This window comes from Penicillium bovifimosum (genome assembly GCF_028826915.1).
Source record: "Penicillium bovifimosum strain IBT 22155 chromosome Unknown utg000006l_segment0_segment0, whole genome shotgun sequence".
Lineage (NCBI taxonomy): Eukaryota > Fungi > Ascomycota > Eurotiomycetes > Eurotiales > Aspergillaceae > Penicillium > Penicillium bovifimosum.
This window is the reverse complement of record NW_026622715.1, coordinates 944,033-965,833: the sequence shown is the minus strand read 5'-3', so window position 1 is coordinate 965,833 and position 21,801 is coordinate 944,033. Positions and strand designations below refer to the sequence as shown.

The following is a 21,801-nucleotide window of genomic DNA, read 5'->3' as shown; positions in this document are numbered from 1 at the left end:
CACAGTCGGCGTAAAAGTGACTTATTCCCGTAGCAAGTTCATGCAGTTGTGGCGCGTGGATAGTGCATACAGCTCGCCGGGCACCAGGGGGAATCCATCATCCTCATCAACCCCTGAAATACCCCAATAATGTTCATAAACACAGAGGCCTTCGCCCCAACCACCGATAAATCAGACATCTCCACCCTCCTCCCAGCATCTTTCCGCGACGATGATCTGTCACTGCTCGCCCCGCTAAGCGACACCTCCAAATTCCTCCACCTGGACCTCTCTGTCCAGCGCCTCAATGACATCCAAGAATACCTCTGGCTAGCTGGGCGGCCCATGCCGCCCAGACCCCTAAACTACCAAATATCCGTCTCGCGCACGATAATTGTCGACGAGAAAATCGACATGCACCTAGTCTGGGGGCCCGGGCGACGCATCCACATCAAACCCTTACCGCAATACCTCCTCGACTCACGGTTCTGGGCCGCAAACCTAACCTGCAGCTGCTCCAGCAATTTGGAAAGCGACAAAACTCCAACACCAGACTCGGCGAATATCAGCCCCTCCAGCTCAAACACAGACCCAGACACCTGTTCCCGCTGCGATCTGTCCAAGTCCGCCCTGGGCTTCTTGACATCCTATATAGCCCTGATCCAGTATCCCAGCGACTTCATCATCGCACAAGAATACAACCTACTCCCAGCAGAGCTGACATGGCCGCAGTGGCGGGCTCTCGTGCAGAACCTGCTGGATGACGATGTCATGAACCCGGACAGGATCAACAGACGGTATAAATATGGTGAACTGCGTCTGTCACGGTTGAATAAAATCTATGCTTTCCACCTTGGCAGTCTCTTTCGTGGCTACCGCGCCAAGTATCAGACTTACCAGGAGCTCTTACATACGTATCTGGCGCCTATCACGGCGATGACGGTATACTTTGCGCTCGTGTTGACGGCCATGCAGGTGGGCCTTGCGACGGAGCAGTTGGCTGGGAGTCAGGCGTTTCAGAGGGCTTCGTATGGATTTACGGTATTGTCGATTCTGGGGCCGTTGGCGCTTGTTTTTCTGGTGCTGGTGGTTGCTGCGGCGCATTTTGCAGCGAATGCGTTGGCTACGCTTGTTTTTAGGAGGCAGAGATCTGGGTTCTTTAGGAGGATGGCTGGGAGGGCATGAGCAATACTCTCTTGGGATAGGAGGTCGTGTCTAATGGTATCTTAATAGTCGGTATGTGCCCCCTATGGCGGTTAGGTGACCGACCCACAAATTGAAACAGTCTCGTGCTCTTTCTACTCAAAGTCACGGAGTAATGTCGGATATAATTGATGTTGCATCCATTAGAACATCTCGAAAGTTCGTCCAAACTACGGAGTACTCCGGTGGGGATGAAGCAAAAGAGCCTATTCTCCCGCATACAGCCTAATTTTTATCCTAAGCTCTGACGAAACTCACCGAAAGAAAAAACTGAAATAGAAATAACATGAAAGATTATAGTTATACTTCGAACGGACACCGAGAGTGTGAATAAGGATATTCACTCGGTATGCTGAATTATGTGGCTATCCTATATCATTGCGAGAAGACTGAAGCAGAGTAAGCATCTGCATAGATGCAAGGAGGCTTTAAGAAGAACAGATCCGACTTCTCCAATAACATGGGGTACATGCAACCTCATGCACGTACTCGTACCAAGTGCCATTTCTTCTATCTCTGATCGGACTGTCGGTGTAGTCGATGCCGAAGGCACGTAGGAACTTCTCTGCAAGGGGAACCCTCTGTCCCACTCACCTCATGGGCAGTCATTCCATCATTTCTGCAGGTACTCGAGATCTGCCATACTTGAGATCACCGTGGCTCCTGAAATCCGATGCTTGGAAGCTCCATCTGAATGCCATGCTGATCGCCATTTCCCCGCAAAATGGTCGGACACTATTCGCACTAAGCATCAAAGCCTGATTAAGCCTGATGATACGCCATGCATTAGGTGCATAAGCCCACTTGAAAGTTGAAACCAGCTACCGGGTCCGCATGATGCTATCACCGAAGAGCCGGCACTTGGTCCCCTCCCTTGGATCGTGATGCTGCCCGATACGCGCACCTATCGGCGATGACTTCCCTCCACCGTTCCATTTTGGCATTTTCTCGCGCAGGCCTCGGTCCCATTTTAACCTCTTTTCTCCAAACCTTTATTTACGCCATGTTGCTGTGGGGTCCGTCACCTGCAAGGCGCGCACAGAACCAGGGTCAGATTACTCAGGTGCTGCTGTCTACTACCGCCACCAAACTTGTCGATCCGCATAGACCGCTGCTTGACTACTGCCATGAGACCTGAAAGCATGGTTTTCGCAGAAATGACTCTGAACGCGAGCCGTCTTAACTCACTCCCCATCTCCGCCATTTCACCGTCTTTCCAATCAGATACCCCTGTCCTGAATACCCCTAACCTTACTCCGTATCACTTTTGACATGACTCTTCTTCCATGCGGACGCTAACGGAGGTCACGCGAGCGTGATTAGAATCTCCAAAGAGACATGCAGGTCTACTGCTACCTGTTTCCATTACGCTAAACCGCTTGGATATTTACTCCATCGAGAGCGCATTCTGGCATGCGGGTCTCGGCCTCTGTTTCCTTCCCCCTCTCTCGGTAGATTGAGCTCGAGTATAAAAATGTCGCTGGCATTCCTTACCTGTAAGCATGCCGATCCCTTTCTTCAGTCACCTTGTCATATTGTTGGCCCGTCAAGCTCCCGGGAGCTGAGTTATCTTTTCTGCAAATAATAAAAGAACAGGGCTTGCTCCTGCATCGGAGCTTGTGCATTATATCCCCTTAACCCGGCCATAATGCAGCTGTATCGTCTCGGTCTGCTTGTCGCGTCCTTTGTGACCTCTATTGGAGCAGCTTCAACCTTCTCGCCTGCTCGACCCCCAGCTATACCCCTCGCTGTCAGGTCCCCGTACCTTAGCACGTGGCTTACTGCAGGAAGTGATGGTGGTAATGGCGGATACTTGGCAGGTCAATGGCCTGTCTTCTGGCAGTACGTCTGTTGTTCTACTCGACGAGTATTTATAACATTGCATGCTAACCGATTGTGCACAGGAACCAGGTGACGGGCTGGGCAGGTATGATTCGTGTCGATGGCACTAGTTATACTTGGATGGGCCAGCCAGGCCCCAAAAACGTCGTCGATCAAGTCGCGTATGAGTATACTTCGACGAAGAGCATATTCACCATGCACGTAGATAATAAAGTCCAGATGAAGATTACTTTCCTGTCGCCCGTTACACCCAACGACTTGAAGCGCCAGTCGCTTGTTTTCTCTTATCTCAATGTCGAGGTTTCTTCCCTTGATGGTCAACAGCACAACGTGCAGGTTTATGCGGACATCTCTGCAGGTTGGTGTTTTCGTCTAGTCACTTACATACAGTCACTGACAAATGATAGAATGGGTCTCGGGCGACCGAAATGCCATTGCTCAATGGGAATATGGTACCACCGATGGCGTGGCTTACCACAAGGTACACCGGCAGACTCAGCTGGCCTATTCCCAAAACAACGAGCAGGCCGAATGGGGCAACTGGTATTGGGCCACCGATGTCTCAGACCACATGACTTCCCAGTCTGGCTCCGGTGTCGATGTCCGTGGAAAGTTTATGAGCGATGGAAAACTCACCAATGGCCGCGACACCAAGTTCAGAGCTATTGCTGATAACTGGCCCGTCTTTGCTTTCTCTTCCGATCTGGGCTCAGTCAACTCCTCACCCGTCAGCACACTCTTCTCGCTTGGTCTGACACAGGATCAGGCCATCCAGTACGAAGGCGCTTCGGCGTATGCGCCAGTACCATCCTTGTGGAAGAGCTACTTCAAGACCGAGTTGGCGGCGCTTTCGTTCTTCCACCATGATTACTCTGACTCCAACAATCTCGCAAGCGCTTTCGATAGCCAGGTGGCCAAGGATTCAATTGCTACTGCCGGCCAGGACTACCTGACTATCACTTCGCTCTCGGTTCGACAGGCATTTGGTGCCACCCAGCTCTGTGGTACACCAGACAAGATGTACCTGTTCCTGAAGGAGATCTCCTCCGACGGCAACATGAATACCGTGGACGTTGTATTCCCAGCATACCCGATCTTCCTCTACACCAACCCCGAATTGCTCAAGCTTGTCCTCAATCCTCTCTTCGAGAACCAGGAGGCTGGCAAGTATCCCAACGACTATTCCATGCACGATCTCGGCTCTTCCTACCCCAACGCAACAGGCCACTCTGACGGCCAAGACGAGAAAATGCCCCTAGAAGAGTGTGGAAACATGCTTATCATGACCTTGGCTTATGCGCAGAAATCCGGTAACACGCAGTACCTGCGTGACCACTATAACCTGCTCAAGCAGTGGACCAGCTATTTGGTCGACGATTCACTATACCCTGCGAACCAGATTTCCACCGATGACTTCGCCGGCTCCCTTGCGTGAGTAAGCCACGTTTTTTTTCCTGCTCGAGTAAGCTAACCAGGACGATTAGCAACCAAACCAACCTCGCCCTCAAGGGCATGATCGGCATTCAAGCTATGTCCGTGATTGCCAACCAGACTGGTCACGCCGATGATGCTGAGAACTACGCGAATATCGCCCATAGCTACATCTCCCAGTGGCAGGGTCTGGCCATTGCCAAGTATGCGAACCCACCGCGAACGACCTTGTCGTATGGCGATACCGCTAGCCATGGTAAGCTCACTTCTCTGCTTCGATGATAAATTAGCTTACCCATTCCGCCAGGTCTGCTCTACAACCTCTTTGCCGACGCTCAGCTCGGCCTAGGCTTGGTCCCCCAGTCTGTTTATCAGATGCAGAGCGACTTCTACCCAACTGTTGCGAACAAGTATGGTGTGCCTCTCGACACGCGACACACTTACACCAAGGGTACAGGCTCCTACGACAAATTTTTGGTATTGGCATATTACTAACACTGCTTATAGGTGACTGGGAGTGCTTCGCTGCAGCAGTCGCTTCGGGTGATACCCGAAAGATGTTCCTCAAGGATCTCGCGACATGGATTAACGAGACGCCGACCAACCGCGCCTTGACTGATCTGTACGATACTATTACCGGAAAGTAAGTTGGTCGGTTTATGGACTCATAATGATTTCTTGCTAATGAGCAATAGCTACCCTCAAAACACCTTCGTTGCTCGCCCTGTCATGGGTGGTTCATTCGCTCCGCTTCTCGTCCGCTAGCGGACCTTTCGCTTCTTGTTTACTTGATTCATTGCATTCACTTTTTTGGCTGTTTTGTGTGATTAAAAGACTCTCGTTTAGAAGTTCGAGCACATATATGGTCATGGGTGGCAAAAATGTGTGCAAGGCACTTTCGTTCGTTTCGATTACCTACAGATGGCTATCTTTTGCTCTTGATTATACCCTTATAGTCCTGTTGTGGACTAGGTTTTGTGAGAGAACTTGAATATTCATGAAGACCTTTGAACGGGCATGTGTGGACTTGTGCTGGAGTCCGCACTGCTAGGGCAGTCGTAAATGCTATATGGAACATACCTATCCGGGGGATGATATTAATCTTTGAATCAAAGATACTTCCATTGGAAGGCCTTCCAATGATTACATAGACGATAGAAAGAATCTGTATGCCTTGTCTATATTCATAAAACCTGTAGATTTATGGGATTGAGATCTCTAAATCGATTTCCAAGGCACATATGTTGACCATCGTTGCAGCATGCGTATGTGCAAGATATCTATAGACAGGTCAGGGGCCTCACATGCGACCTATACTTACTCGGACTCGCCATCCCAGGCATCGAAAGACCGAATCAGATCTGATATAGATTAGCAAGATTTCTCCAAACCCACAGCCGAAAGAAAGCACGTACCGTAATAAAGCATCATCCCCTCAATATGGACATCCAAGTGGACCCGCTCATCCACAGTATGGATATTCAGTGATCCCCCAACCCGCGACGGACTCCAGCGGTAGATGTTCTCCGACAGAGACCAGTAGAACCGCGTATCCGTGTTACCGGTCATAACATCACCACTGACAACAACGGTAGGCTTAGATCCAGATGCCGTCTTAGCAAGCGGATCAGGGTGCGACTCGAATACACTCTTAGCCACACCAGCAAAGTGGGCCCACACCTTCGATGCAAGCGGATCCGTAGGTGAGATAGGAGCCGGGACGAGCGGGACACTAAGCGGTGACAGAGTGAGTGTACGGCCAGTCGCATCTCCTTCCATCGACTCAGCTACATTGGGGAAGGCAACGCGAAGAGTAAGATTGTGAGCTTCGACGATAGGGCCAATGAGCCGGATAGCGCGCTCGAGCAGCTGATCGGGCGTCTGGTGGAGCGCAACGCGGTAGTTAACAACGGCGGAAATCTTCTCGGGCAGCGCATTTGTCTTGACACCGCCGTGGATGAGGTCAGCCGCCTGCGATGTCTGCATCGTGTAGCGGACAGCCGGCCCACGGGAGGCAGCGACGGCCTCACCGAGCGCGGCAGGGTCATTCGCAGCCAGTTTCTCGGACAGCCAGGGTTCGACGTGGTCGGGGGAATAGCGTGCCTGACACTGCAGCATCCCGTGGGCGGGATGGTTAGAATCCAACCAGGCGGGGAACAGCTCCTGGCGCTCGAGAGTATACAAGATCTCCGCCATGATACCGATACCAGTATGCGCGGGCGGGATAGAGCTGTGGCCGCCCGGTACGGCAATATCGATAATTAGATCAAGACTGCCCTTCTCGCCGACAGCGGGGAGCGCATATAGCACCTCGCCGTTGGGATCGGACTCGTCGCCCAGACTCTGCAGTCCCATGCCACCCTCGTCGAGGATAAACTCGAAAGAGTCCTTGCCGTAATTCTCCTCCAGAGCGGCGGAAATCGCGCCCGCGCCGAGGAAGCCGTGCGATTCCTCGTCGTAGCCGAAGGCGAAGAGAACGGTGCGCTGGGGCTTCCAGTTTTGCGAGAGCAGATCTTCAGCGACGGACATCAGGCCGATTAGGACGTTTTTGCAGTCACTGGAGCCGCGGCCCCAAATCCATTCGCCGTCGAAGACACCTCCGAATGGGGGACGGCTCCAGTCTGAAGCGTCGTCGATTGGGACGACGTCCTGGTGGGCCATGAAGAGGAGTGGCTTGCGTGTGGTGTCGACTCCCTCGAAGGTGAAGACTAGACCGAGACGGTTGATGTGCTCGACCTTGGCGTGCTTGTGGCTAGGATTCTTGTTTAGTATATGTTTTCGTTGATGCATCGCTGCCCGGTGGGCCATGATTGAATCTGCTTATCTCTTACACTAGAGGGTACATCTCCTCCAAAAGCGATTGGAATTTGACAAAAGGCTCAAATCCTTCATCGTATGGATCTGTCATGTAGTCACCCACGGTGGTCGGGACTTGCACTGCACGCGAGAGCCGCTCTGCCTGACGAGCGCGGAAGGCGTCGTCGGAGAGGAAGGTCTGCGATGAGTGGAAGCCATCATTCGGGATGCTAACTTTAGGGGCCTGGGGACAGGTTTCTCGTGCAGAGGGCTGAGATAGACGGTCATAGTGGGTTTGAGAGGGACTGTCGGGGAAGAGACGCTGCTGCTGTGACAATGTGGGGATATTGAGGGCCAGCGATGGCACGGCAGCCAAGCTGAGGAGGGAGAGGGTCTTCATGATAATATTGAATCAAGTCAAGACTCCTCATTCCTCAATTACGATATTTGAGAAATCCTAGCAAAGTTGACGTGAAGGGATTCGCCTTTACTTGCAACAGTAGCGAGAACAAGCATCGTCTTATCTTCCCCTCACGGCTGGCCCCTCACAGCTAGCGGTTTCGGCCGCCAATTGCCAAATCGGGCGCCTGCTTTGCCGAGCTGCAGTTGAAATTGGGGTCGACGTGGTATTGATCATCTTGATCTCGCCGTTCAACTTTATCTTGTTCATGTTGAAGATGTTCAGGTAGAGGGACCAGGTGGATGAGCCAAGAAATGTAAGCCTCAATGCCCAGGCCCCAGAAGCCATGGAAGCTCAATTTGTTTATCTCTCGGCGATTTTCCCAACTGGGAATAGCTCCAGATAATCTGAAAGAAAGAAAGACTCAAATAAGAGACATCAGTGAATTTGGCAATGTCGAGGCCAATCACCTGAGGAAACACCTGAGAGTCACCCGAAGACAAGAGCAAACATTCGGAAGCGGTTATGTGCTGCCAACTTCCCAATAAGAAGTCACCAGTCGTCTTGGTCAGACTCAGGGGCAAGTGAGACGGAACAAGGCGTCTACGAATCTACCAGCCCGATTCGAGGTCCCAGGCGCTAGCATGAGTGTTTTACATGCGGATCTGAGTCTGCTTGAAACTCACCCAAAGATCTGACGGGTCGGCGGCTCAAGCACGCCGAGGCTGGATACATGATCATCGTTTCTACCGTTCCGCCAACTGGTGAGTGCTAGCATGATGTCTCATCATCGCGAGGGCGATCCTCCATGCACTTGATAATCTTGTTGTCTTGATTTTAGCAAAAGCCAAGATATTGAGCTATTTCTGCCCCTGAGATACGGAATTAATGTGCTCAAAAGTGTTGCGCAGGCGATATTCCAATACGAGCCTTCCACAAGGCTGACCCAGTCAATGCCATTTGGTCCTTGTCTTATTCAAAAAGTATAGCGGGCTATGATGTAGTTAAGTGAAAGAACATACCGATAAAGTGGCTCTCGGCAGGAAGATCCCAGCCCAAGTTAAGGGGATTTGGTAAATCGTAATTCTATTCCGTACTATCAGGGCAGTCCAATCATGTCAAGTTTGTTTCCCCATTTATGCGTTCGGTACCTGACTCAAGTTGAGACGATCTTGGCTAAGTTGGCTTGCCAGATCAAATCGTGATTCTCTTTTGCGAAAAGCAAAGGGGACGCAATATAGAGAGTGGAGTGGTTCCAGGGTGGCTGGAGGCTCGCGGGCAAACATCTCATTTTGGCCTGACAAACAAGGCATGCAACAGTTCGGAAGGTTCGGCCCAACCACGGATTCAAGATGAGTTTATTCGTAGTCAATCTCGATGTCAACAAACGATGTCTACGTGCTACAAGTATTTACTATCCAGAGCTGAAGGTCTTCATCCTCAGGTGTACGATACAGACTAAGTAGAATAATCTATCATGCCAGAAAAGGAGGAACAAGGGGTGAACCAGCCATGACCAACCTATGACCAGCAATGTCGGATTCCTCACAAATGCGACACCCTCAAACCACCCTATCCCGAATGAAGACAAGCGGCAGGGCAGAAACACGCGAACTGTTCCTCGGATTGTCCCCACTCGTTTCGAAAGGCTCCATCCACGCCGTCATTGGCCTCTTAAATAGGAAGCAAGGCGCCACACCTGGGGATGCCGATCGGGCGATCGTCAACTTCCAAGCGATTTACGGCCATGAGGCCCCAGGGCAAATTCAATAGAGCATGTCGGTTAGTGTTTCAAGATGATCACTTGCCATATTCGATCGATCAATGGGACTCCGATGTCATAGATCCCAGTCCTGCGGGAGTTCCCCACTGAAAAACATTCGAAAAAATGGAGCCCCGGCCCCGGCCGGGTGTTCCTGACACCGACCAAATGAGCTTTAAAGAAGCTAAACGGACCCCAATTTTTATGTCCTGTCAGGTCGCCTTGTCTCAAACTGCCCGAGGTCCCCTCTTTTGCTTACTCTCTCTGATTCTCCTTCCTTAACATTCTCTCGTTCAACCTTTCTGTACTCATCTACTCTCCGTTCTTGACCGAAGCCATCATCTACCAGCCACCATGCATTTCAACTCCATCTTCTCGGCGCTTGCCCTCGCCCTACCGGTCTATTCGCTTGGCGTCACTGCTGGCATGGGCTGCTACTCCGACGTTGAATCTTTCGAAAACCAGGGCCCCTACACCTACCAATCCCACGGATATTGCCAGGACCTATGTTCAAAGAAAGATTTCAAGATCGCTGCACTGACCCGGGGCACTATGTGCTACTGCGGCAACAAGATGCCGTCTGATTCCGCCAAGGTCGCCGACGAGAAATGCGATGCACTCTGCATTGGCTACCCCGGGTCAAGCTGTGAGTAACCCACTGTATCAACAGCACAAGGAAGACCCCAGTAGCAAGTGACCCAAGACTGACGAGAAACGTTGTTCTACATAGGCGGTGGCAAGGATGCCTTTACTGTCATCCAGGCTGCTGAAAACGTCGGAGCTCCTGCCTCCGGCGCCTCCACGACCGTTACCGCCACAGCATCAACCGCAGCTGGCGGAATCATCGTCGCACCTTCGACGGCCGCTGGTGCCCCAACCGGCATCATGACTGCGTTATCATCTACCAACACCAAGTCTGCCGAGACGGGATCGAAATCCACTGCCTCCGAATCGGGCTCAACTTCGTCGTCACCATCGCCCTCGCCCACCTTTAATGCTGCCGGAACTGTGCGTGCTGGATCATCGCTGATCGGCGCTGCTATCGCAGGCATGGGCTTGCTTCTGTGAAGCTACTAGCGTGTCAACTTTGTGCTTGAAACTGCATCTACGCTGTCGTTTTGGTCTCCTATGCTTCATATTGCATGTACAGATATAAACCCCTCGCTGGTTCATTGTCATAATCGCAGGGATGATATTCTGTTCTTGTTTCTGGTCCAAGGAATTCGCTGGTCGGATTCTTGATGCATTTACTACCTCTCTGGACATGGGCACTCTCTACCTTCGCTTTGATACTTTCATACACCCACAACATATCTAGACTGGCATTCAACATCATTACCGGATGGACTTCGTTATCCTATCCGAGAATCTACAATTATGCCTATGACTCTCCAAAAAAATAGAAAATGTATTAGTACAATTCGTAGACATTATGTATACCTCTAAGAACATGAGGAAACCCGTTCCTTCCTGCAACCTCGCTCTTGTTGCAACCGCCGCTTGTCAGCCTCGATACAGCTCACGCACTCGTCCAGTTGTCGCGGGAACTTACTTGGGTGAATTGGGCATTGAACGACATGGCCTAATCGGATACAGCGTGCAGTTAGAACGTGAGTAGGGCGTTTTCGGGGACAGTGATGCTTGTGCTTTATCTTGAGGTGGCTATCGAGTTTGGTCACACATCGCTCGATTGCGAGATCGTCGTGGACCTGCTTGCTGGTCTTGGGCTGTTTGGCCTTACCCTTACACTTGCCCTTTTTGCCTTTGCCCTTGGCCATCGTAAGATCTGGAGGTTGGCTGATTTGATGGATTGTTCGGGGCTGGATGCTTGGATATAGTTAGATTACTGGTTGATGCCTTGGATGGTTTATTCGAAGAGCTGGTTTCAAGGACTGCGGCTGCTCTTATATTGGAGGTTATCGTCCTCGATCCGCTAGTTGGCACGCGGTATTTCGCTGTTGAGTACATAGGAAGACGGAGTACACCGTGTTATGCCTTTATGCCTTTAGCTCTTTGTTGTTAGTTAATGCACTGTGAAACTCGTGTCTTGACAATGACTTTGTAATTCTCTGTAGGTATGTGAGACCTCTCGGTGCCTGATAGACAGGTACCTCTAAAGTCTTTATGGGATCCTGGATAAGCTTTATGGCATAGGTTCTGAAAGAAGATGCTATCTAATAACTAGAATAATGGCGTGAACAGCTCTCATAGAGGCATTGAGCTTTTGATCAGTGGAGGGCTAATCCATTGCTTCCATTTCTCTCCTCCCCGTCTGACGGAGATATTGTCTTAGATTAGTACTAATCTTTTCTCTACTGGACTCCAGCTGCCCTCATTCTTTCTCTTCATTGTTGGGACCCGGGCATCCATAAGGTTGCTTCCAGAGGGGATAGCAAGTACCTATCATCAACAGACGATCTCTATGCCTAGCCTTGTGCCCGTATTCAGCTCATGTTACCTAGCAAGTCGCTTGGTACCTACCTATTGCTTTAAACCTAGGAACCAAGAGCAAGAAAAGGATAGGTAAGGTTGTGTTATTAGGTAGCCATGGAGGTTTCTCTGTGGAACAACCCTTCTGCGTAAAGCTAGGAATTATATACAACGAATCAATGCCGCGTGGGGAAACATGGACAAGAAAGAAGAATTTAAGCGCCAACACGACAGCTCCCTGGGTATCTTGAAAATCAAAAAAATAATAGTAATCGAACTGTTCAAAAACTCAGTGTGCACAATCAACTAAGTGCCTTATCCAGGCCCGGTGGAAGCGGTCGACCCTCTCTGCAAACCAGGATGTTAGTCTTAAAAAAATCAAGGACAGCACAGTATCATGGCTTACCTCAGATACTTCCTCTTCAGAGTGCGAGCCCGATCTTTACAATTGACCTGAGAGCGACTCTCAAGCAGGGGCCCACCATCGGCAGGCGGACAAGCCCCATCTTGCTTCTTGATGGTGGCCCAGGAGGGGCCCCATATTCCCATGAGGTGGATTAAGCGTTGATCTTCCTCCTCTGACCATCGTCGATGGGTCTTTCTAATTTTCAACGATCGAGCAGCAGCCACAGAATTGGTAGCTGCCCATCGGCTCTGGGTGGGAGGGGGGACAGATCTATCAAGTGTGGTCTCCTGATCCGTCATGTTGTCACTTTCCATCGATGGGGCCCTGCGAATCACTCCGGACGACTTTGGCTGATGGTGATCTTGTCTCCTGCTGAGCTCATCGAGGGTTGATTGCAAATGTTGTCTTTCCTCAACCTGGGAACTGTCCTGGGGACGCTGTCGCTTTGCAGCAGGTCGACTCTGTTGGGGCTTATCAAGCCGACGCATGGGGTCAACGTCATGTGTGTCCTCTTCAAATTCATCGTCTGTCTCCAAATCCGAGCCATCATAAATCCGAGGCCGCTTCCCAAGCGTAGTGTGTTCCTTGTCTGCAACCTGTGAATCATATTGGCTGATAGGTGACACAGCTGCAGCATTGGTCTGTTTGTCCAGGAAGCGTCGAGAAGCTGGAGCCAAGTCTGTGGATCGCTGCGAGTGCCCATCTCTCCGCGAATCAAAGTATCGAGGGTTGTGACTGACTCGTTCAATCCTGGCCGAGGTTGGCGGGCTGTCCGATGTCATAATATCGCTTCCTGGGCCGTGGGCAGGGTCCAAGTCTTCGTCATGGTTAACATAGGTAGAATCGTCCCCAATGTCTGGGTATCTCGGTTCCGGGGATTGTTGAATTTCGGGGGACTTGGCAGTTCTGCCGTTGGCTAAGGGTCCAGGATTATCCACTTGACCCAAACTGCCTCGTGCTTGTGATTCAGCGTTGGGTGGAGGTTCCCGCTGGCAACTCATCATGCGTCTCTTGAGCACTGCAAGCGAGAATGGATTTAGGTAGTTGCTGTAGATCAAAGTTAGTACCAGAGTAGAGAAGACGGATGTAAAAACGTACTTGGTGGATGTGCGCCGAAGCGACTGTTTGCTTGAAACAGACGACGTTGTTGCGGGCCGCTTTGGAGGCAAGGCAGGCGAACGAAAAGCATTGTTTCCAGGTACTCGACTCGCCACAGGTGCTTCGTCCGCCACGGATGCTTCATCCACCGCAGTTGCGTCATCTTCCGCAATTGCTTCGTTCACTGCAGTTGCTTCGTCGGTAACAGATGCCGTGTTCACCGCACGTTCTTTTTGAGGAGACCGGGTCCCTAGGACCAAGGATGGTTCGCGTGTTTCCACACTGCGCTCTATGGTGGATACTTGGCGCCGATTAGGAGTACCAAGAGGGACAGAAGTTAGACGGCGAGCTGGGGGCGAGGTATGCGCCTGCCGTTCGGACAGGCGCCTAACGTCGTCCTTGATTTCTTTGTCACGAGTGCAGATCCAACGCGCGAGGTCTCGTTCAAATGCGCGCCACCTATATGCTTTTTTCAAGCTACCAATATCAACCGAATCCCACTCTGAAAGCTCTTCTTGAAGGTCGCTGAACCTGTCGTTCACGGCGATTAGAAACTTCTCAGGGAGGTGCTCTGGAAGATGGCCGTCAGCGTCTTGCAAGACACCTGGCAAGTTGAACCCGCGGAATGAGCTAGGTGCATCCTGCGAATCTGCTTCATTGGGGGTGAGATCCATTGCAAAGACCTGTCGCAAGACGGAGAAGGGACTGAAATCAGGCTCCTGCTGACGCCTTTCCAGTTCCATGATGAAGAATTGCGTGCGGATATTCAAAGCAAGGTTGAAAGTGGCTTCTCTAGTAGCACTCGCCCCTATTTCTCTTGAGGTAGAACTGTGCGCAAAGTCATTCATTACACATGCGGGAAATTTGGCATCCAACTCATGAATAACTTGCGAATGGGACTCGGTGCCCATGCTGGGAAGGAAAATATTGAGGGCCAGCACAGCACAGTTTGTCATGTGGAGGTTCGTAATCGCTGCATCCAGCTGAACGCGGCTCAGCAGACGACGAGCCTCCGACACATTTAGCAATGATTTTCCATCGCGAGAAAGAGGCGAGTCCTCCAACTCGTCCGTGAGCCCTTCGACATATCGCTTCAGACGTTTGCGATGGGGGTGGCTGGACTCGCTGAGCCTCTTCGCTTCAGCTGCGAGGCTATCTGGGTTCAAATCCGGGGGAACCAGGAGAGTCATGAGAAGACTCGCCTGTTGTTGGAGAAACGGTAGATGGGTCACTATTTTGTCGGCTACCTGAGAATCATCAGGAACCACATCACCGTGACCCAGGGTAGTACCAGAGACATTGGTATGACCCTCAGGGTTCTCAGGTGACTCTGGTATGACTTGTCCGGGTACAGTGAACACAGGAGCAGGAATGGACGGCTCCTCTGGCAGCACGCTCAGCACTAGTCAAAGTCAGAATGAAGGCAACAGTGGAGCACCAGTGATCAAAAATAACCAGAACGGCAACAAGGCAAGTGGGCATTGGGCGAGTCGCATATCAGCACTTCGGGACTATACAAGCGTAGTTCCCCTTAGGTGGTTGTTTTGTAATGATCCACAGTGCGACACACAAACACAATGGGAGAAATAACTCACAGTTTCCCCCCGATACAACCTCAGGATTTGCTCCCTTGGTTTGCATAAGACCATTACTTGCTTCTCGGCTTCTGCTTCGCGTCATACGTGATCCCGTGATTCGTGCCATGGAGGGCGGCGGGCGGTGGGACACGTGCGCCGGCCCCCGAAACGCGTCGTTATGAACGTCGTCTGGTTGCGCTCTGGGTGAAATTGTGTGCAAAATAAATGCGATCTGTTTCAAAGATAAGATGATTATCGATGTCGGTCTGATTAAACACTGTGAATCGATGGGGACCTCAGGTGTCAGAGCATTCAGAAGCGGAGAGGTGAGAATGAGGGTTTTCGGGGTAGAGCATGCTCGGGAAATGGAATAACAATAATCCCGACTAGCTAACCTTGTTATGGCAATTTGTATGCCTTAATCCTATGCCCAAGGCAGCAAAAACCCTAAACCCTCAAGCCCTCTCTGAATCGCTTTCCGTCACTCATCTAGGGAGTGCTTATTTGTTGAGGCCTTGGTGCCTCAGGCTGCATGTTTGTCTGCCAGAATGCACCTCCCTTGTTAGATTCTTCCTCCTTTTCTTTTTCTCTCCTCAGTCCACTGCTATGAAATAGCTAGTTAATGACACATTTCATCCACGTATCATCCACTAGCCTCTTGTGAATTATTCAGTCTGTCGGGATATATCCCCCTGATCCCTTTGCACAAAGGAAAAGCTGCCAGTGTCGGGATATATCCGCTTGTGACTTGGCGGCCTGCAGTCGTATGTGCCGCTCGGCGTTGTGACCGCCGAGGGCCGGTGTGTCACGTGCGGGATCCAGGGGCATATCCCCCTAGGTCCCCTTAGACACACAGATAGACATACATCAATCAATCAAATCGAATACAATCCACACGTTGCTACTATAGCACATCTGTCCACTTAACTGTGTACACAGGACCTAGCAAGTGGTACCAACACAGTCCAAGACACGCTCACGGCTCAAGAGGCGCTCAAGAGACGCTCAAGACACGCTCAAGTTCAAAGACCACACTATACCGCCTCAGGAGATTATTCGCAATATGACTGATACTACGGAGGCAGCCACTGAATTCGAAGTGAATTTGAACTACAGAAACGACAGTTAAGGTAGGTTATTGCCCAATGTTGACAAATAACTAGCCACAGCTCACAGGCGGATCTTGAGCACCTGCACATCATCTGCTCATCATCTGCTCATGTGTCACATGTGTCGCGTGAATATTCTCCACAGGATTCAGCAAGTCTCTAACTCAAGGACCCGACAGGAAGTCAGAGGCCCCTTGTATCCAATTGAATCAAGTTCGGTCTGAGCCTCCACAACTAACACTTGAAGATATTGACCAAAATGAACAGTCAACCTTATCAGTTATGTACAGAATCCGGTTCTCAGGGACGGGCCAGGTGCCTCGTCGTCACCGACTGAGATGGATGGGCTACTGTCATTGTGTCAGAGCAGGCCAGCGACCCCGTTGAAGACAAACTATTCTCCAAAATCCAAAAAATCCTAGAAGATGGGCGATACAACGAAGAAGTCTAGGATTTTTAACGTCGGGAGAAGATGAATCTGTAAAGCTGGCCGACGGGAGTGAGCCAAAAGAAATAATTATATCATTAAACTGATCTATGTCACAAGATGCATTCAAATTTTACACCAATTTAAGCGCCAGGAACGATGAATGTCCGTCAACACATATAACCGCGAAGATGCAGCGCTTTAGAAGATGGCCTCAATCAAGTAGATGACGCCAAATACAAGGAAGGCTGTAGCACCACCCAGAGTCACTATCACAGTCGATATTAGCATTCGATTAGGCTGAAAAGTAAGCGGAAGATACATACCGACACGCATGCTGACCCGGCCAGCGATAGCACGTCCACCAACGACGGCGGCTGCGGTACAAATTCCATGACCGGCACTAGCTCCGATCGTCACCCACCAGTAGTCCTGGCCAGCTGCCATGGCAATGGTTGCGATTTGGCTGCGGTCGCCCCATTCGCCAAGGAAGGTCATGGCAAAAGTCTGAACCCAAGCGGGGCTGAGAAGAAGCGAAAGGAGGTTGCTGAAACCGGAGATAACATCGTTCAACCGTTGCCGGGGCTGAGGGGAAGAGCCACGGGACGAGGACGATGACAAGCTCTCTGGGGGCGAAGGCAGGCGATTTCCAGAGCCACGGGTCTTAGGACGACCAGCGCGACCAGCTTCGAGGTTGTAGGGAGTGACTGAAGAGCGACGGCGGCCCATGCGCAATTGCTCATGTTCCTTCTCCTCGAGCTCCGCCTCAACCTCTCGCATTTCTTCACCAACACCCTCGTCGGGGGACATTTCACGGCCTTCTTTGAGCATCTTCACACCGAAAATCAAAAACAAGATGGCGGCCATGAACTTGGTGAAGGTCTTCGGGATGAGAGTAGGAACAGCATGGCCCAGAACAGCGGAGAGAACAGTCATGCCAATCAAAGCGCTGAATGCCGCGCTGAACACAACCAAGCGGGGGTGTCTCATAGCCATCAGCGCAGCCACAAGGAATGTCTTATCGCCAATCTCAGAGACAATGATCATGGTGAAAGAGAAGACGAGCGAGTGCAGAGAGCTGCTGGCGTCGGGGATACCAGAATCACTTTTGTGTTCATGATCCAAACGAGATGAAGATGAACCGGAAGAGTAACCCGAGGCATCCGAGTGGTGTGCAAGACCCAAAGGATCGTCCTTAACCATGGCCGGAGGCTTCGGGTGTGGGATATCGTGAGGCTTCTCGGGCAGATCGGCGGGTTTCTAGATGCATAGAATGAATTAACGTTTGTTCGACATGACCCTCGAACTCAAGTCATCGTAGAACGGAACTCACCTCAACCATACCAAGATTGCCCGAACCCTCAGCAGACTGGCTTCCACTCCCGGTTGTTGTGTCTTCACTGCCAGAGACAAGCTTCTTCGTCTCGCTTTGCGGTAACGGAGGTGCCTCCTTAGGTCCCCCGGGCACTTTCTCGGACGCCAATTGATTTTCTTTGCCTTTCTCGGATACACCACCCTCTATTCCCCGTGTGCCTTGCTTCGGGCCCTCCCGATATGGGTCGTCCATGACGCCGCCGTTGGAATGCGGTATCATCTTCCCTTCTTCGGCGCTTAGGTGTTCCGAGGATATCTTGGTCGCATATTTGGAAGAAATTGGATCAATGGCATCGCTTCCTTTGGTTGCTTTGCGGTCGCGGTCTGCATTGGTTTCCACCCACGGACCCGCGTGGGGTCTGCCATCCTTGCCATCCACAGGGACGTCCGGCGCCCCTTTGGCGACATTGGATGCGACTATGTCCGAGTCGACGAGGCGAGCATTGTCACCTGCAGTCTCACGCGAGACTCGAGAATTGATATTGTCATTGTATGTTGTGTCGGCGAGCGCGACCGAGATGGCGGGAAGGAGGAAGAGAAGGAATGACGACGGATTGAGCTTCATTATGATTGGCGGTTTCTCCCGCAGAAGGAATGAATCAGTGTCAAATCCGAGTTAGTCGTAAAGGAGATTGATGGTCTTTCAGAATCTCAGGGAGAAAAGTAGGCGGGACTGATATTGAAGGTGGGAGATTTCTTCGAGAGCTGCCACGCCACCGTGTCGCGTGAGAAGAATGTGATCGACACCAAGACAATGTTAAAATCACGAGAGAATGAACGTGAGGCAAAAAGAAGAAAAGATATCAAGAAGAAACACTACAATATGTCAACGAGAATTTGAAGGCGGGCGACCAAAAGCGTCTTGAATTGCCCCAGGGGTTCCACGTGATCTTCCGCGAACGACCCCTGTCATGCGGCTCATTCGGATTCTCCCCCTGCATCTGGCAACCTGTTCTTACCAACTGCAGACCATTATTGTCTAGGGACCATTCACTCAGTGAGGCACGATTTGGAACACCGCCAAATGTGGGCATTAAGTCTCCGTACCGTACGCACCCATTTGGCTATGTCTCACCCATCTGCATCTCCATGAGAACATGCGTTTGGATTCGGCCACCGCCGTCAATGGCCCACTAGCCGACTTCCTACGGGACATGTATCATGACAGTAGGTGGTTGGCATGGGCGTATCAAGCTACCGAGTGTCGTGCAAACAACTGATGACATGGATGGCTTCCTCGAGAGGTCTACCCCACTGCTGATCTTTGTGCCGCGCCAAACGACCCCAACCGACTGTCTGGGCGTGCCATTTTGAGTGCACTGAACGACTCCGTCCATGCCACGAACGACCTCCTCCTGGATCATTCATGCTGTTCAGTAACTCGGGGGTAATGTCGTCGGTATTGGCAAAGTCATCATCCATCACACGCTGTATTCCGCCATAGCTGTGTGATGGATGATGATGACTTTGCCTATCCCGATGGTATTACGCCCGAGTTGCTGAACAGCCTCGATGATCCCGGTTTGCCGCTCGCCCACTTGCACTCAAAGGCAAATTCTCCATATCGACGTTGACTTCACCCTTAACTAATAACAATCTACTATATCGGCGCCCCTATCATTCTCCATCGAAATATCGACCTTTGAGAACGGTTGCAATGGTACTCGATGTACCGTTGTCAACGTCTTCAGCCACTGCTTGATGGATTGCAAAGACCGCTCTCGAGGTCGATATTGCGATCCGACTGATGAGAATTATGATCTCACCACCCCACCCATCTCTGTCCCTAAGGCTAGAAAGGCCATCTTCCTTGATATTACCCACCAGCCCTTATTCTCTCTCTAGTACAACAATCAGTTTCTGAGCCTCTTGATAATGAAATCTGATGGCCCCTCGAATCCATACATGAATGGTGGTTATTTTGACCCATTCACCTACTACCTTGGAGTGCTCTTACGTAGGTACTAGATTTATCACGCACTTTCATCGATTGATCGTGGTAATACAAGTCAGTTCTTCTATATATGAATGGATCCCATGGAATCTTGTCTCAAGGCGTCCCAGCCGAAGCAGTCATAAAGTACCAGGAACATGATATGATGACTAGGGCTTTGGGCCCATTCAGCCATACCACTATGAGGCTATAGAGGTTATGCCTTCTGGCCCTCTGGGTAATGGATGGCAAATGCCTACAAATATTTGGCGTCTTGCTGTTTTGGTGCGTCCGGTTGTTCTCCGGACTTGTTGCATCAACTAATGGACTGTTCAAACGCGGGACATGGCTTGTTTCCAAGTGTCTCCTGCTATGACCTTCAGTTTTGTTTGCTGCCTCCCCTGCCTCGGCAGAGATACCTAGTTGCTGCCCATGAAGCCATAGTGCACCCTTTTCTCCTCTTTCTGAAAGAGGAGACTGTTTCCTCTTTCAAAATGTGTAAGTGGGTAAGTGGGTCATGGATGCCTAACGGTTATTCAGAACGTGACCATGTCAGCACCTGTTCCAACCTGCTGTTCATCCCCTCGTTAAATAGAGATAATGATAGGGATACTAACTTATGTTGTACAGCATCAAATTATCAATATGTAGTAAGACAGGGATTATCAGCCTCCAGATTTGTCTCTCGATCCCAGCCCGAAATTCTTCAGCTCACCTGAGGTGGCGTCCACCGCCGGACCACCGGTATGCTGGGAGCGCCATTAGCTCGTGAGACCCCTCAACTCTAAGCATGAGAGTTTTATGTACGGAGAATAAGATGCAGAGTAACAGCCACATTCTCATACGTGACGGCATGGGCAGCCAAAGCACTCTCAGTGGAAAGCTCTATTATCCAAAGGTTTGGATCTACTTCCCCCGCAGGACATCTGCACCATGACGGCTGCCAATACCGCCCGCTGGTCAGCTGAGACACTTTGAAGACATCATCTGAGCCATGAGGGAGACCCGAAATTTCATGGGAGAGGTGTCTTTGTATCCTTAGAGCTAGCGGAGTGAGACTTCTCGCGACAAGCGGCGGGCTTAGTGGACTTGGCATGTTCCTTGGAATGGCCGTATGCATACGGTGGGAGGATTTGAAAGTGTTCGAACCTCACCGTTACTTGAGCGGGATCAGATGCATATCTACTATGCCGGCCATGTGAGTTCATGACTGTTCATCTTGATTGCCTTGACGTTATCATCGCCCATGGGTGGCATGTTTAAAGACAAGGATCCACTTGCGGGCTGTTGATCCTGAGATCGACGGCATTGTGGGGGGAGAGTACGGAGTAGCATTGCCCGGAAAACGTGTGCTTATCGCTAGGGCCCTGCGCCAATTACCGGAAATTAAGCACGTAGCAAGTTGCAAATGCCGCTAGCATCTGTACAGATCTGTATAATGTATATTGTATTGTGATATCTGATCATGAAAATCATAAATATAGTACCTCGAGGCTACCTCAATAATCATGGCGATTGTGAGAGGGGTCATGGTACTCAGCGGGTAGCCTGAGGTGACTCACCGCCTCCGGTGGACTGCCACATGTCGTCGATCATCTCTGTGGTCTTTGACCTGCATCCGCGTGATATTCTTTAGCTTATCGGGCCAAAGACACTAAATCTACTACAATATATGTATATATCATCCACTTGCTTAGTGCTTACGCTCCCTCCTTCTGCACTACTTTCTCGATTTTCACAGCTTGATCAAGTTATGCCTCCAAGTGCTCATCTGCTGCCGATTGGGTTAATTCAGAAGCGTTGATCGCTTTTGCAAGCCGTGATCGCTTTTGCACGACGCGTCGACATAGGTTTTTACCTCGATATTTGGCCTGGCCGGGGGTTCAGCTCAACACTACTAGCACAACGTCCAATTTAACCGACGGCATTTTTGGGCTTACCACCGGATTCCGGGCGTTAGGTTGCATCTTTGGGATTCCGGTATCTCCTGCTGGTTGTCTGAGTTATATGTGAGTGACTTGCCTGCTGTTCTTT

At 50.8% G+C, this 21,801-nt stretch overlaps 7 protein-coding genes across 7 annotated transcripts; 4 read left to right on the top strand and 3 right to left on the bottom strand.

Moving 5' to 3' along the window:
- Window positions 1-129: 129 nt before the first annotated feature.
- Window positions 130-1,164, top strand: N7515_008000 (uncharacterized protein; the record flags this gene model as incomplete). The annotated part of the gene is made up of 1 exon (XM_056668744.1): window positions 130-1,164. The coding sequence occupies one exon, from the start codon at window positions 130-132 to the stop codon at window positions 1,162-1,164; it is 1,035 nt and encodes a 344-aa protein (XP_056518574.1).
- Window positions 1,165-2,830: 1,666 nt separating this feature from the next.
- On the top strand, window positions 2,831-5,220 carry gta1 (glutaminase GtaA; the record flags this gene model as incomplete). Its single annotated transcript, XM_056668743.1, has 7 exons — window positions 2,831-3,024; window positions 3,087-3,382; window positions 3,432-4,455; window positions 4,509-4,711; window positions 4,763-4,906; window positions 4,963-5,098; window positions 5,151-5,220. 7 exons carry the CDS (start codon window positions 2,831-2,833, stop codon window positions 5,218-5,220), a joined length of 2,067 nt encoding a protein of 688 aa, XP_056518573.1.
- A 436-nt stretch (window positions 5,221-5,656) lies between these two features.
- Window positions 5,657-7,651, bottom strand: cps1 (Gly-Xaa carboxypeptidase; the record flags this gene model as incomplete). The annotated part of the gene is made up of 4 exons (XM_056668742.1): window positions 5,657-5,735; window positions 5,777-5,816; window positions 5,871-7,207; window positions 7,287-7,651. The coding sequence occupies 4 exons, from the start codon at window positions 7,649-7,651 to the stop codon at window positions 5,657-5,659; spliced, it is 1,821 nt and encodes a 606-aa protein (XP_056518572.1).
- A 1,533-nt stretch (window positions 7,652-9,184) lies between these two features.
- On the top strand, window positions 9,185-9,424 carry N7515_007997 (uncharacterized protein; the record flags this gene model as incomplete). The annotated part of the gene is made up of 1 exon (XM_056668741.1): window positions 9,185-9,424. One exon carries the CDS (start codon window positions 9,185-9,187, stop codon window positions 9,422-9,424), a length of 240 nt encoding a protein of 79 aa, XP_056518571.1.
- Window positions 9,425-9,767: 343 nt separating this feature from the next.
- On the top strand, window positions 9,768-10,481 carry N7515_007996 (WSC domain-containing protein; the record flags this gene model as incomplete). The annotated part of the gene is made up of 2 exons (XM_056668740.1): window positions 9,768-10,059; window positions 10,144-10,481. 2 exons carry the CDS (start codon window positions 9,768-9,770, stop codon window positions 10,479-10,481), a joined length of 630 nt encoding a protein of 209 aa, XP_056518570.1.
- A 1,664-nt stretch (window positions 10,482-12,145) lies between these two features.
- Window positions 12,146-15,051, bottom strand: N7515_007995 (telomere repeat binding factor family protein; the record flags this gene model as incomplete). The annotated part of the gene is made up of 4 exons (XM_056668739.1): window positions 12,146-12,191; window positions 12,250-13,296; window positions 13,348-14,749; window positions 14,943-15,051. The coding sequence occupies 4 exons, from the start codon at window positions 15,049-15,051 to the stop codon at window positions 12,146-12,148; spliced, it is 2,604 nt and encodes an 867-aa protein (XP_056518569.1).
- Window positions 15,052-16,661: 1,610 nt separating this feature from the next.
- N7515_007994 (TMEM165/GDT1 family protein) lies at window positions 16,662-18,399 on the bottom strand (the record flags this gene model as incomplete). Its single annotated transcript, XM_056668738.1, has 3 exons — window positions 16,662-16,729; window positions 16,787-17,720; window positions 17,794-18,399. The coding sequence occupies 3 exons, from the start codon at window positions 18,397-18,399 to the stop codon at window positions 16,662-16,664; spliced, it is 1,608 nt and encodes a 535-aa protein (XP_056518568.1).
- Window positions 18,400-21,801: the final 3,402 nt, after the last annotated feature.